The 15,375-nt window shown below is 44.5% G+C and overlaps 1 protein-coding gene across 1 annotated transcript in view; it reads right to left on the bottom strand.

Annotated features, from left to right (window-relative positions):
- Nucleotides 1-492: 492 nt before the first annotated feature.
- Nucleotides 493-15,375, bottom strand: part of CRYBG3 (crystallin beta-gamma domain containing 3) — a 204,269-nt gene continuing 189,386 nt past the window's right edge. The window contains exons 19-22 of the mRNA XM_088481057.1: nt 11,616-11,739; nt 9,962-10,120; nt 4,561-4,720; nt 493-2,657 (exon numbers count right to left, since the gene is read on the bottom strand). Coding sequence (XP_088337183.1) covers nt 2,569-2,657; nt 4,561-4,720; nt 9,962-10,120; nt 11,616-11,739 — 532 coding nt within the window. The 3' untranslated portion in view covers nt 493-2,568. The remainder of the gene's footprint in view (nt 2,658-4,560; nt 4,721-9,961; nt 10,121-11,615; nt 11,740-15,375) is intronic.

The raw sequence follows: 15,375 nt of genomic DNA, 5'->3' as shown, positions 1-15,375 counted from the left end.
TTTCTCGCTTATTATATAGATATTCTTAGCATTAAGTCATTATGTACAAAAATGGAGTGCTCATACCAAAATATGTCTGTCGAGGCCCAATCATGCTATGGTGTTAGCAGACATGGAGTTTGCTGTAATATGTCCACATTGTTTAATTGGAAATGTTCGTATCAGCATATTTAGGTAGGTGGCAGTCCCTGTGTATTACAACAGTCCCTTTGTATTATAGCAGTCCATGTGTATTATAGCAGTCCCTTTGTATTATAGCAGTCCATGTGTATTATAGCAGTCCCTTTGTATTAAAGCAGTCCATGTGTATTATAGCAGTCCCTTTGTATGATAACAGTTCCTCTGTATTACAGCAGTACCTGTGTATTATAGCAGTTCTTGTGTATTATATCAATCCCTGTGTTTTATAACAGTCCCTGTGTATTACAGCAGTCCCTGTGTATTATAGCAGTTCCTGTGTATCAAAATATTTCTCACTGGTGAGACTTCAGATTTAAATCAGTGAATTTTTAATCATAATGTAAAGAAATCAACATCCATATAAACATATATAAAAAAAAATAAGGCACTGATTAGGGTTTATGTTACTGTGACCCTCATAATCATATATACTGTACATATTAATAACCATGTTTTATAGCGTCACTTGATCTGATTTACACATATACACAACCATTACTTACAGCCTTATATAAATATTCCACTGTGTACTGTATAGCCTGGGCAGTATAAATACACTGCCCATATATACACTACAAATGCACTCTGTATATCTATGTACATTGTATCTACCAGAATAAATGACGTTACGTCAGCATTGAGGTTACAGGTTTTTTAAGTAATTTACTAAAAGGCCAAACTGCTCTGAAACCTAAAGAAAATTGCTATCTTACAAAGCACCACGTTAGAATCTACCGTCACGTTTTTTTTGTTTTGTTATTTTTACATGGTCAGAATAGAAACCATGACGTGTCCAAGCTGTGGTTTGTCAAACGCTGGAGAAAACACACCAGAAAAAAGAGGTTGTTGTGAGAGTGCAAACCACATACGGGGCTCACTCAAGGGTGGACGCTATTGCAGCCGTGGTTGCGATCTTTTGCGGAGTCCCAGCTGCGGCAATATGCAAATGCTAGTTTCAGACCTCCCCTTGTGCGCCGTATAGTGACGCCCACTTTCAATGACTGTGAACAGTGCAAATCTGCCGGTGGTTCCAAATACTTCACCATCGGCGCACAATCGCGTTCACCATTGACACTTGCTCCAGACTATAACTGGTGCAGTGTTTCCTGAAATTGCCGTAAACATGGTGTCTGTGGCTGCAGCCCTGCTTTTGGGGACGCAGTCACTGTCACTGACACTCCTATAACTCGCCCATAAGACGGCCTTTTTTTGCGATGACTTCAGGCCAGATGTAGAACATAAGAGGAGGCACAATGTACTTTATGAATATATTAGTTGGGACAAATTAATATACGATTATATTAAGAGTGCAATCTCATTCAACAGCATTTTAAGGCGGCAACGTTATTTAATAATGATATCGTGGGGGAAATAATTTATTCATAATAGGGGCAACATTTATTATTTCACGGCACTACAAATGATGCACACATCATACAGTGTTGCTCCCTCGATAAATAAATTATTATTGACCCCGTAACATAATTATTAAATAATAAAATTGTTTCAATAATATTGCACTTCAATATAATCATACAATAATTTGTTCCCTCCCTAATATATTCGTAAAATAATTTTGGCCCATAAGATAAGTGTTTTTGACCCATTTATCAATAAACGATTGTCCCCATTACATATTGTGTGTCCTTTTATGTTCTGACTGGCCAGAAAGCTTTCTCTGGTGGTTTGCCTAAACTGCTCCTACAATATATATGTAACACATGTACGTATCATTAGAAAATATAACCTGGTCCATGGCACAGTATTATACTATGGCTATGGGATATTCACAAGTCTGAGTATACACATATCCAATAATGTTTACTACCTGCTTAAGACTTCACTTATGCAATGCTTACATAAATGCTGTTTACATATACAGTTTGTAATCAAATTGGAGAATGTTGTTTTCTTGTTTTACATAATGATGTTATACTCTCAGGCATGCCGGTTATGTGTAACAAAGTATAGAGTGCCAGCCTGGCTCATTCTTTATATATTCCAGTTATGTGTGTGCACCAGCCTATCATATACACAAGGCTCAGTGCACAGTCCTCGGTTCTCCAGTCACCTCCGCATATAGACATTAAATTAAGAGGCAGTGCAGTCCAGACTCAAGGAGGAAACCAAAATATTTCCCAAACATGTCTGCTAGATCCAGTGACGCTACTGTGCTCAGTACGTTCCTGGCGCGTACAATACCATTAAGCAGTCTGGCCTTTTGCTTGGCATAGGCGGGTAACCTTTGGAGACCTTAATCCACTTTCTTGGCCCCGTGTCATGCACATTTGTAGAGCAGTGATCCAGTAAAAGGAGACCCCTGTAGTTGTCACTTTCCACAACGTAACTGGAAAGACCATGTCACTTATATCTCTGAGACGTCTGTGTTCATAGTATTTCAATGTCCCACGTCTGAGTGATGGCGCTGTCCTGGTATCTGTTTACCACTAAGTAGCTCTGATCGTAGTAATTTCCACCTGTATGTATAAGTTATATGAGTTATTGGTTACTGCACCACAGAAAAAGTGAATGAGAAAGCATAAAAAAAAAAAAAGAACATTCCACCGTTGACGGGTTCTCTGTGTCACCTCCCACTGCAAAACTTGGACATACGTAGATGAAGACTAAGGGGTATATTTAAGTGCAGGTTTTTAGAAGTGGAGATGTTGCCCATAGAAACCAATCATATTCTAGCTATTATCTAGGTGCTAGATAATTGTTAAGTAGAATCTGATTGGTTGCTATGGGCAACAACTCCACATTTAAAAACTCTCACTTTAGTAAATATACCCCTAAGGGGCAGATGCATCAAGGGGAGATAACCTTCTTTTTTTAAAGACTATTTATGAGGCGGTACAATCATCAACAAAGTACAAGAAAAATAATAATACGGTCAAACATATAATTGACTGAAAACAATTGGTGACAAAAAACTGGCAAGGTTTATTTAAAAGAAACAAAAAGTTCCAAAAAAGCCAATAATTAACCAAATTGGTAATATGGGTATATGAAGGGGATGGAGTGGCAATTTGCAGGAAAAGAGGGGCGTGAATACGGGGGAGGGAATTCAGGATATAGATGAAAAATTCTTTTTATATGCGTTTTCGCAAAACAAAAGGGAGTTTTAATGTTACAGAAAAGAGGCATTTTGTGGAGAAATCTGAGATTTCTCCAGTGGTGTATAACGTTGGTCTCATTTCGCCATTGCCATAGACGGCTATTGTGATGGAATGTTTTAGGCACTTACTAAGTGGAGGAAAGCATAGCTGTTCATCACTTGTCAAAAAACACACCACCATCTGAGGATGGCGCTATGCCTATCTAAGGTCCTGCACCTCTACGGCTACTCCCTCCTATGGGGAAAGATGTATTAAGCTATTGAAAGTGATAAAGTGGAGAGTGATAAACAATCAGCCAGTCAGCTCCTAGTTGTCATTTTTAAAACACAGCCTGTAACATGACAGTTAAGAGCTGATTGGTTGGCTGTTATCACTCTCCACTTTATCACTTTCCAGAGCTTCATCCATTGTTCGTTATACGGTGCTTAACAAGCTTGCGAATGCACAGCCTGCACAACTAAAAACGCACTACGCTGATACAGAGGGACACAGATCGCAGGTGGGGGCTTGAATTATTGATACATTGCTGCGCTATGACATCTGGTATCACTGTAATAGGTGGTGCTCACAGATGTGGGATGCAGTTAATATCCCAACTATCGGGATGCTGACTGCGGGAATCCCGGCACCGGAATCCCGATCACTGAGAGAACACTGGTGCCGGAATCCAGACATGACTGGGGATGCCGACGCCGGAATCCCAGCAGCCATCATACTGATCGTAAGGAGACCAAGGCAAGGTAAGTATTAGCCGCAGGGGAAAGGAAGGTTAGGTATAGGCACCCCGGGAGGCTGCAAGAGGGGGGAGGTTAGGTTTAGGCTACAGACAGGGAGGGTTAGGTTCAGGCACCACTGGGGGGGAGGTTAGGGTTTTGCACTAAGGGGAGAGGGTTAGGGTTAGGCACTAAGGAGGGGGGGTTAGGTTTAGGCACTTACCGGGAGGGTTAGGGTGCGGGGTAGGGAGGGTTAGTATAAGGGTACAAAAAAGGAGGGTTAGGGGGTAAATAGGACAGGGGAACAGTACTCACCATTCCCCTGTCGCGATTCCAACCTTCGGGATGCCGCTGTCAGTGTACTGACAGCCGGCATCTCCTCCGTCGGTACTTCATACCAATTCCACGGGTGTATATTAACGCAGAGATAAGTGAGCTCTTGATACATCTCTCTAATTACAATAGTGTGCTCTGACCCCTGCCAAACACACCTAGAAAACCTCTTATCCTGTAGATACCGGACTGATATAAAATAAAATACATTGTACCTTTAATATCCAGAACAAGGTCATCACTGATGTACGAAGAGATTGTCCCATCTTTATTGATCGTCCACTTCTGCCGACTTTTCCCGTGTTCAGACCACAAGGACACTTTGGAGCCAGGTACGTTTCTGCCTCCAATGACATCTAAGCATGAATCATTGGCCTGATAAACAGATACAAAAATCAATGTAATTAATGGTGCATTAAGAACAAGGAGGACACCTGACCCTTAGTGCGCAGCACGAAACTGCTTCAATGGAGGTTTGTTTCTGTAATTAATGCTATTAGAATATTGTTGGCTGCGCGTCACATCTTACTTGTGACCCGATTGCTTTACTTGATGCTGCTCTATTTAAATGTTTAGATAAGTGGTGAAATAATTTCGATTCTGGATGACATTCAGTCAATTTAATTAAATTAAGGCATGAAAAGAAATAACAATGTACCTTTCTGGATGAGCGTTTCATGCTCTGATAATAATACATGAATAATGTTGGTAGCTGTGATGTCACTTCCTAAGCTCACAGTATAACCTACAGCCCCCATGCTTACAGTATACATTGCCATGCCCAAACAGCGAGCCATCTACAGCGCCAAGGCAGAGGGACTATTTCTACACACTCATAATAAGAACCAATGAACACAAAGAATACACCTAAAAACACCTACCCTGCCCCCAGGCATTTCTCCTATAATGCTTTTTTAATGCAGATTGACAAGGTCTCTGCCTTCTCTTCCTCCATGGAGGTCCCCATTGTCATTATTTGTACTATAAGTCGTTTACTGTCCTTGTTTGTACTTTTTACCTTGTTACCTACACCCTTTTCTCTTATCTAACACATTCCTTGCCTTATTCACTGACCATAGATGTCCTATGCGCATAAAAGGCTGTTACCCCAACATTTCTTCTTCAGGGTCCATAGGGCTCCACAGGGAGACAATGGGGTGTAGGTGGAACTTGGAGGACCGAACACCAACAACAAAGCTTTTTCTGTCCCAGGATGCTCCGGTCCTTCCCCATATACCCCGCCCACAGCCTGAAGGTAACTCAGTTTCGTTGGTGTCCGGCAGGAGCTGGATCACCGTTATACAGTGGGGCTGCTTTTAAGTAGCCCTAGCTTTATTTTATGATTTTTTTAATTCTATTTACTATAACAGAGCAAGCAGTGCTATACAGTCCTCTGGATGTCTGCACTGCTGCTCCATCACCCCTCTGCGGCGCTGCAACTCCACCATAGGCTAGGTACTCTCGGCAGGGCTCCGGGGGGGACCTAACTAGCAAGGGCTTCTCGGACCCCAGACTGCAGCCGGGACTCAAGGGGATAGGTAAGGCGGGTTCCCGCTCGCATCTATGCGCAGTCTTACCTCCGGTCTGAGATGCGGCCTTTGGGCCGGTAGCAGCCTCCGGACTGGTTGAGGCGTGAGGGCCTGAAAGTAGTGATGCGGCCTTTGGGCCGGTAGCAGCCTCTGGGCTGGTTAAAGCCTGTGGGCCTATGAGTTGTGATGCGGCCTTTGGGCCGGTAGCAGCCTCTGGGCTGGTTGTTGCCTTGAAGGCAGAACGACTTGGCAGGAGGATGCTGAATAGCTACCAGTGCCGCTGGGGTGATACATGCGACGGTGCGCTGGATTGCGCACTGAGGATGCTGAGTCGCTACCAGCATCGTCGGGATGACACTGGTGACGGTGCGCTGGAGTGCGCACTTGGACCGCTGAGTAGCTACCAATGTCGCTGGGTTGACACTGGCGCTGGACCCAGACTGGCGCTTCAGGTGGAGAAAGCGCACCGTGCCGCCTAGATGACACAAGCAGCATGAGCAGGTGGAATGCAGACTGCTCCGCCTGGATGGGACAAACGGCAGGAGATAAATACATTAGACTGGCTCTGGAACTCGACTGGAAAACAGGAGACTGGAACAACCGGAAGTACGAGAAACTCTATCACCGGCAAGGAGTAGAAGGGCTGGCTGGAATATAACAGGAACAGGGCCCAACCAAAGCAAGTTTCCCTAATGACAAATTATTGAGCACCTAGGCCAGTGTTGGCTAACCTTGACACTCCAGCTGTTGTGGAACTATATATCCCAGCATGCCCTGCCACAGTTTTAGCATGCCCTAATAGCAAAACTGTAGCAGTGCATGCTGGGTTATGTAGTTCCATAACAGCTGGAGTGTCAAGGTTAGCCAACACTGACCTAGGCTGTATTCAGACAGGAGAATCAATCAGTGTGCACCTGATAGTGCACACAGACAGGCAGTAATTAGCGCAGAGGCTAAGCAGCAACCAAGACTGGAACTGCAACAATATGCTGCTAACCACTGATCCTAACAGGAGGAAGGAGGAGACTTCAGCGAACGCTTGTCCGGCGTTCATCCCGCACAGCATTGGCAGCGCGGCGGCTTGTGACAAAGGGACCCCGAAGCAGCCTTCGTGGACGCATTGTCTATGAAGTAGACCTTCCATTTGGCGTACCTCTTCCCTCCAGTCTCCATTCTTCTTCGGGTTCTTTTGATGTTCAAGCAAGAAAGGGGCACGGTCCTGTTGGTAGCTTCGCATTGGCCCAGACACCATTGGTACTCCGATCTTCAGAATCTCTCTATAGACGCTCCTCTCCAACTTCCTTAATGACTGTACCTGTTGTATCAGGGTCCCTGTCTACGTCCGGACCTGGCCAGTCTGTCTTTGACGGCGTGGCTCTTGAGACATACCTCCTAAAGTCTAAAGAGTTTTCTAGCTCTGTGGTCCAGACAATGCTCAGAGCGCGTAAGTCGGCCTCCGCCCGGATTTATCACTGGGTGTGGCATACATATTTCCAGTGGCGTGTTACCAGAAACTATGACCCTAAGGTTTTTAGGGTTTCTAGAATCCTTGCCTTTCTTCAAGCTGGATTGGATCTCGGACTCCGCCTGGCCTCTCTGAAAGTGCACCTCTCTACTCTGTCCCTCTGATTCCAGCACAGAATTGCTCCACTGTCGAATGTTCACACCTTCCTGCAGGGTGTTCTCCATATACAACCTCCCTTTGTCCCTCCTGTGGCTCCGTGGGATTTGTCAGTGGTTCTCCACATACTTCAGGAACCTTCATTTAAACTTCTGGACTTAGTAGACGTCAAGTGGCTCGTCGCAAAGACTCTATTTCTTCTGTCTATACTGTATGCCCGTAAGGTATCGGATTTAGGGGCGCTCTCCTGTCACTCCCCATTTCTGATCTTTCATCAGGACAGGGCACCCCGGCTTCCTTACCAAGGTGGTCTCTCATTTCCACCTTAATGAGGAAATTGTAGTTCCGGCCTTCCAATCACCGGACCTCTCGCCAGGTGAGGCCTCTTTGGATGTGGTCCGTGCTCTGCGGATCTACGTGGACCGTACTGGTTCCATCAGAAAGACGGATTCCCTCTTTGTCCTATATGGATTCCACAAGAAGGGATGGCCAGCTAACAAACAGACTCTGGCCAGATGGCTTACACGCAGGCTGGCCTTTTTGTGCCGGCTACAGTATCTGCTCATTCTACTCACCCTGTGGGTCCCTCGTGGGCAGCCCGCCGTGGCGCGTCTGCTGAACAACTGTGCAAGGTGGCCACGTGGTCTTCTGTCCACACCTTTCTTAGGTTCTATGCCTTTGATACATTTGCCTCTCAGGATGCTTCCTTTGGACGCCGGGTTCTCATCTCAGCTTAGGAGCTTCCCTGTCCTTGAACAACTGCTTTGGGACATCCCATTGTCTCCCTGTAGAGCCCTATGGACCCTGAAGAAGAAAAGGAGAGTTATGGTAAATCTTACCTTTGTTAACTCTCTTTCTTCGAAGTCCATAGGGTCCACAGGGCACCCACCCTGACTCACCTGGCTTCTGTGGGTTTCTTCTCTTGGTCACTTGTTTGCTTCTCTGTGTGAGAGTGTGATTCTTCAGTGTACCAGTCTTCCTTGTCTCCTATCCTGCTCCTCCCTTGGGCTTGTAGACAAAACTGAGTTGCCTTCAGGCTGTTGGCGGGGCATAGGGGGAAGAACCGGAACATCCAGGGACAGAAAAAGTTTTGCTGTTGGTGTCCGGTCCTCCAAGTACCATCTACACCCCATTGTCTCCCTGTGGATCCTATGAACTTCCAAGAAAGAGTTAACAAAGGTAAGATTTACCATAACTCTCCTTTTTCTGTGACACAAGCTGGGTGTCCCATGACAATCACTGATGTACCACTGGCTGTATATATGCACTTGGCAGATCAGTGACCTGCATGGTGGATATTCTGTCAAAACTACATTGAAGGATCATGACTCTATCTTCCCAACTCCTGCCAAAGGCCGTGCCCTGGAAACAAGCAATGGTGAATAATAGCCACTAAAGAGCCTATTCAGTGTAATTCCCCCCTTGGGGTTTATGTACTAAGGCCCTCATTCAGAGCCGTACGCTCTGAGCAGAGCGCACGCTCTGAATGAGGGCCGGCCTCCATGAAAATGGAGCGTCCTCCTGGACGCTCGTATAGCTGTGGGTCACCACCCACAGGCTATACGAGCGTGCATTTTGATGGCCGCGATGGTCGTGACCATCGCGACCATCGAAACTGCGAGCCGGAGCCTGCGGTTGAGGTTTTCAACCGCAAGCTCCGGAGTGATTTTGGCTCTATCAGAGCCAAAATCACTCCCACTGACATCACTAGTGATGTCAGTGGGCCGGCTTCTGACGGGAGGCGTTCCCGTTGGAACGCCCCCGTCAGGGAGGCACGCCCCCGGCACGCCTACCAAAGGGGGCGTGCTGTCAATCAACATCGACAGCACGCCCCCTTTGATCAGACACAACGAGCGAAGGACTTTCCTTCGCTCGTCGCGTCTGGCGCATGCGCACGACGGAGCTCCCTCCGTCGTGCGCATGCTCAGTCCAGAACATCGACCCACTTGCGAGCGGACAGCCGCTCGCGAGTGGGTCTGAATCAGGCCCTAAATCTTTGAGAGAGAGAAAGTGGATGGAGTTAAAGTTCCAACCAATTAGCTCCTGTCACTTTACAGGCTGTGTTTGAAAAATGACAGTTAGCTGATTGGTTGGTGCTTTATCTCCGTTCACTTTATCTCTCGCCAAAGCTTAGTACATCTCTGTAACAATACGTGCTTACTGGGAGGAGCTGCAATGACAGTATAGTGATAAGCAAATCAACATCCTAACATTGCTATTTCTTCCAACAGGCCGACAAACTGGGATAGGTCGGCACTGAAGTTATTTCTAAGCACAGAGGTCCCAACTGCAAGTATTACTCTGGCCGAGGCCACCTCATGGGAGGTTGGTAGCCATTTCAGATATGGTGGGGGAAGGGCAAGGGGGTAATTTTCTTGACAACCTGCCCCTAATGACGATCTAGTGATGTAAATAATGACTGTCTGTTTGACAGATATTTTTGCATGTATATCATGTAATATTTACCTTTGATTTCAGGAGCCCCCTGCAGAAGTACCATATTTGGGTGCTCTGGCCGTTTCTTGACGAAATGCTGACAAACGTCGCTCTTGTATCAGACAGTTTCCCAGTGACTGTCAAGTACTTGTCTTTGTTTCTGTTCTTAATCATGAAGAATACGGCAGGCTAGAAGAAAAATTATTTGGATGGACTAACGTTTTTTTTCATACGAAAGTGCCTTTGACATCACAATATCCCAGCATCAGTTTGGCAGGTGCCTTATATCACCACCTCCTACTGGGGGACCCTGCTCTTTCCACCTCTCAGTTCATGGCTTTCTGCCTGCTGCTACCTGCTCCTGGTCACATTCACCGTGTCACTTCCCCTGTCTTTAAGCGTGCCATACATCTATGACGCAATTCCCCATTCTGCCAACGCCGATCAGCTACCTAAATTGCCAAACAGGGAACATCGATGATTGGTGCCTAAGTTTAGTCCTGGGTCGGGATTTCGATGCTGGGATTTCAACAGCCAGCATCCCGTCTCCCGGCAAACTGACTGTATCTCATGAAAGCCAGACAAATATTAAGTCTTGTATACACATTTGCGTGTTACATCGCCAAGTTCAATATGTCGCAGAAATGTTGATGCCATTGGGGACATGTAAGCAAACATATTTGAATGTAAAAATATTTGCACCAATACTATGACTATATAAATGCAACATTTCATTTTCATTTATGATTTTAATTTTTGTATTACAATATTTTAACATGCTGCTGTTTGAGGTAGGCTCAGACTGTCCATTAACATTGCTAGAGTGGATTCATGGATCCCAGTAGAATGATTAACTCAGTGTTCTACTTGATACTTAAGCAGCTAACAAATCAGTTTGCAATCTAATCTAATCTTATCGTAACAGGAAATGTTTTCACAATACTCTTAAAGCAACACTACCCCCTATGAATATATCTTACTAAGCTACTCCCTCATAGCAAGTGCCCCGGGGGACTGCTATATACTGCCATCGTTCCCAGTGCTCCCAGCTCTCGAACACAGAACCGGCAAATCAATATAGTTCACCCCTAGTAAATGGTGACGGAGGAGTGCAGGGCAATGTGAGCTGGAGGCCAAGCGCAAGCCACAAGCTGCTGACATATAAATATATTTTCTTAAGTGGTAGTGCAGCTATACGTACACCCGTAGTGCAGCTATACGTATACCCGTCTGATTGCATCATTTAACCTCATCATCCAAAATACAACAAAATGGAATTTCTGGCTGGAAAGCACATCTTATGTGACCCTCATCATTTAGGGACTCATCAAACGTGACACTTACTCTTATATACCAACCCATAGTATTGTGGACAACCTGGAATGGCAATCCCGAAAATACGTCCTGTTACATACATAAAATATATAACTTAATACTTGGTTGGCGCCATTATAACTGGATTTACTGGATCCCTCAGTCTGACGACGCCTCATTGGCATTTTAAAAATGAAGAACAACACTTGTGTTTCTAGAAAAGCAGATTATATGATGGACAAGAGCTAATTAATATGGCCTTGAGTAAGGTAACCATACTTTCCAGACTGTCTTTTATCTTTACGACTTGTGCTACCTAGTAACTAATGGCCTGTCAACAGAATTGATTCAATGATACAGCTTGTTTTACCTGTTTTAAGGGACGCAGTGACCCAATAGCTTTCCAGCTGCTGAATTGTGACCAGTTTTCAATTTTTTGGGGGTCCAGTAACATCTGTCCTCCTAGGAAATTGGCCCCTTCAAATGCAATCCAACTGGGAAATGAGCATAAAATGTGATCAGTACAAGACAGATGGTAATGTGTTCACAATTTAATGGTTCTGTTAACTGAGAACTTCAGCCTGGAAATACTGCTTGCTTATACTGCACCTTGTTTTAAAGTATTTAGGATAAGACGTACTGCTAGCAGGGTGATCTATTCATCCCAAAATTATTATTTCTTTATACAACTTTGGGAAAACTCACACAACCACACGTAGAGAACATCCAAACTCCACCCAGGTTGGGACCAGGTCATGACACCAGTGTTGTGAAGCAGCAGTGCTTACCAATGTGTCACTGTGCTGTCCGTATAACACTTTACAAAAAATAACCCACCGCATACATATTGGTAAAATCTGTTATCTGTTACTCTAGGTGGGAGCCCAAACTGAAGCTGCGTCTAACAGCCTCACATTAGATCAGACTGTAGATTAAAGTACCTGTGTCTCTATCACTGTCATTGGAAGCACCCTGTGAAAGTCATGCCTACATGTGCCCATTGCAGGTGCAGTAAAGTGTCCAGCTTTCTCCTTAGTACAACCACCTCCTTCATTAATTTAACTTTATAAGACCTTTTTTCCTTAAATAGTGCTTGGTTAATCTTCAGTTATGCCTTTTATTAATTATGTGGGTGAGGAAACATCGAATCTTTATGTGTCATTTTTTGTATATATGAATACTTTTATAACATTGGTCATTGTGCGCCTGCAAATAAGCTTTTTACAGGGCAGCCTGGTGTGCTCTTAGTACTCTATTCCGTTTTGCTGCATTCCAGTGCTTATTGCTGTAGTCTGACCAAAGCACTATTGTGTGTAGTTTGTATGTGCACAATGGGTTGAAGCAGAGTTGAATATAAGTCTGTTTTGTGTGCAGATCTCACGTGTCTTCACCCCTGTGCATGCTCCGGAGATAAGTGTACGCATCTATGGTAGATACAAGGTAATATGCATCTCAACTTGCGGCAGAATGGGCTTACTGGGTAACGGCAGGATCTTTGCATGTAAGCCAAGCTGACTGTGTGCATGCCAAGGGCGTGTAGTTGGAATTGTGGATTGTGCTGAGTTGTGCATATGCAAAGATACGTGTTTTCAGACGGATCTCCTGCACCAGGTATAGAGCTGGTGATACACTGATAATGGCTGTGAAACAGTATGCAATTAGAGGCACTATGGGTGCATAGACATCTGCATTTAGATGCAAGAGCAATTGCGGTCGACTTTCGTGCAAGTTTGGGCCCCACTGTTTTAGCATGGTAGAGAATTTACACTGTGACCACCAATGGGCAGGGACTTAACTAAACATCCTCCCTACAGCACAGCCTAATATCTTGGTGCTGTATAAGGTTAATAATAATAACTGTCCTTAGAAGAACAACTAGAAGATGCAAAATGCGTCCCACTATATATATAGGGAGGGAACCCGATCACTGCCACCCATGGCAGCCACTGTCTGGCAATGTTTGGGTCAGGAATTGGTGGATCCGGCCATAATTAAAGTGCAGTTTGGGGCACTCATTGCCATGAATATACTCCAGAGAATAAGAAATGCATGCATCACTTCCTATACAAGCCTTTATAGTTACACCAACGGAGGGACTAGAGAGAAATAACATAAGCATGGAAAATGGTGGCCGCAAGGGTATAGGATATACCAAGCTGATATGATTTGTGTAATCTGCTCCTGAGAACCAGTAAATGAGAAACATTGAGGTAAAACATGGTGGTGTAAATTTACTAAAGTGAGAGTGTTTAGAAGTGAGTTTTAAAAGTGATGTTGCCCATAGCAACCAATCAGACTCTACTTAACATTTAACTAGCACCTTCTAGAAGATAATAGCTAGAATCTGATTGGTTGCTATGGGCAACATCACTTTTAAAACTCACTTCTAAAAACTCTCACTTTAGTAAATTTACCCCCGTTACTTGATGGTGAGAAGAGATCCATAGAAGAGGATGAATAGGTGTATATATAGATGGGGATGGGTACGGGAAGCCGATACTCAGGGTTAGGATACCGACATCTGAGATGTACCTGTGGCTCAAAGGTAACCCACCATGGAGATAGGGAAAGACATTTTAGCGGAAATAAATGACAAATTAATATATATACAGTATATATTATTTTTAAGTACTTATTGCATTTGCCTTTAATCACCTTCACAACCGAAAGCAGAAATGTAATCACCTTCACAACCGAATCATGGACAGAAATGTAGAGAGCATTACATAGTAACCCTGTAATTATTTCCTAGGTCCATCTGTTAACACTCTCTGGGCTTTTTTCAGAAAGGATCACTATTGCGATACACACGCACCGGCCGATTGTTGCGTTCTGTGCATGCGTCGCAGTGCGTGAACCCTCCACTGCGATCGAGACTGCAATCGCAATGACTACGCAGACCCATCGCAGAGTGATTGATAGGAAATATTGTTTGGGGGTGGTGACGGAGGGTGGTCGGTGAAACGCAGACGTGCCAGTGAGCTTGAATGCCGTTACAGGGGCGTGCATAAATTAGCCACTGCAACGTCATACACAGCTTGGGCTTGAACTGCATACGATGAGGTTAGCAATTCCTGAGTAAGGTCAGAGCTTGTGCAAGTGTGCGTGAGGCAGCGATGGTACTCACTGTTACCGATGATTTTGCAGTCTTGCTAAGTGTTACGGCTGTGTGTAAGGTAAGGGGGGCGTCCTTATGTTAGGCTGCGTATGGCATTGCGATTGCAATCATTAGCATATCTTCAGAGTGAGACTGCGTGCGTAATCGCTATTGCGATCGCAAAAGCGATCCTTGTGAATCAGGCCCTCTGAGCACTAATTACCATTTCCAATAGTGCTGTATGATTTACATGAAGGCATGATTGTGGGGTTTATCTGTATTTCCCTCAAGTATTATTCTGAGACACTGGGCCCAGTTAGATAATAGGAATAGAGAATGTCTATGGCTGTATATGTAACCTAGTCATTACTACAGACTTTGATCGTCCTTTCCTTGTAACTATTATTTTATATTGGTCTTTATATTCTGGATTGGTAGTTTATCAGTGAGTAACTTTAGTATTTGTATCTAGTAATGTAGCTGGAGGGCTGTAGTTACCTGATGTATTTAAAAGGGATATTTACCATTCACCTTAAGTAGTACCCACACTGAGCAGACGGGTGGGGACCACCACTGTTATCCTATAGCTGGTTTTGCCTTTTAAATTATTGCTCTTTTAAAACATCAGGCAGTATCGCCAGGAACTTGCTGATGCCTGCAGGTCGCAGGCTACTGTATTACATTTTCCCTTTTACTTTACTGCATACACTTGTTCTGGTATTTCTGAGGAGAATGGAACAATGTAAAAGGGCAGACCAGCATCTGCACCTGGTTCCCCAGGATTTAGTGCTCATTCTACATAGGACTCGATCACACAGTGGAGCTCAGGACCTGACCTTGTGAATTACATTACAAGGATGTTGTGGGATTCTGACGAAGGTGCCTTTGAGAATCTCGGAAACTCGCATTACATTTCTCCTGTACTATTCATAAACCCTCATATTTTACACCATATGTTTGTCATTGGGTTCTCTCTGATTTATTCTCTGGGGGGCAAATAATCTCCAGAGAAGCAGGCAGAAATAGATACATA

This window comes from Taudactylus pleione, unplaced genomic scaffold (assembly GCF_031769625.1).
Source record: "Taudactylus pleione unplaced genomic scaffold, aTauple2 ptg000262l, whole genome shotgun sequence".
NCBI lineage: Eukaryota > Metazoa > Chordata > Amphibia > Anura > Myobatrachidae > Taudactylus > Taudactylus pleione.
The sequence above is the reverse complement of the archived record's forward strand: the minus strand, read 5'-3'. Positions and strand labels throughout refer to the sequence as shown.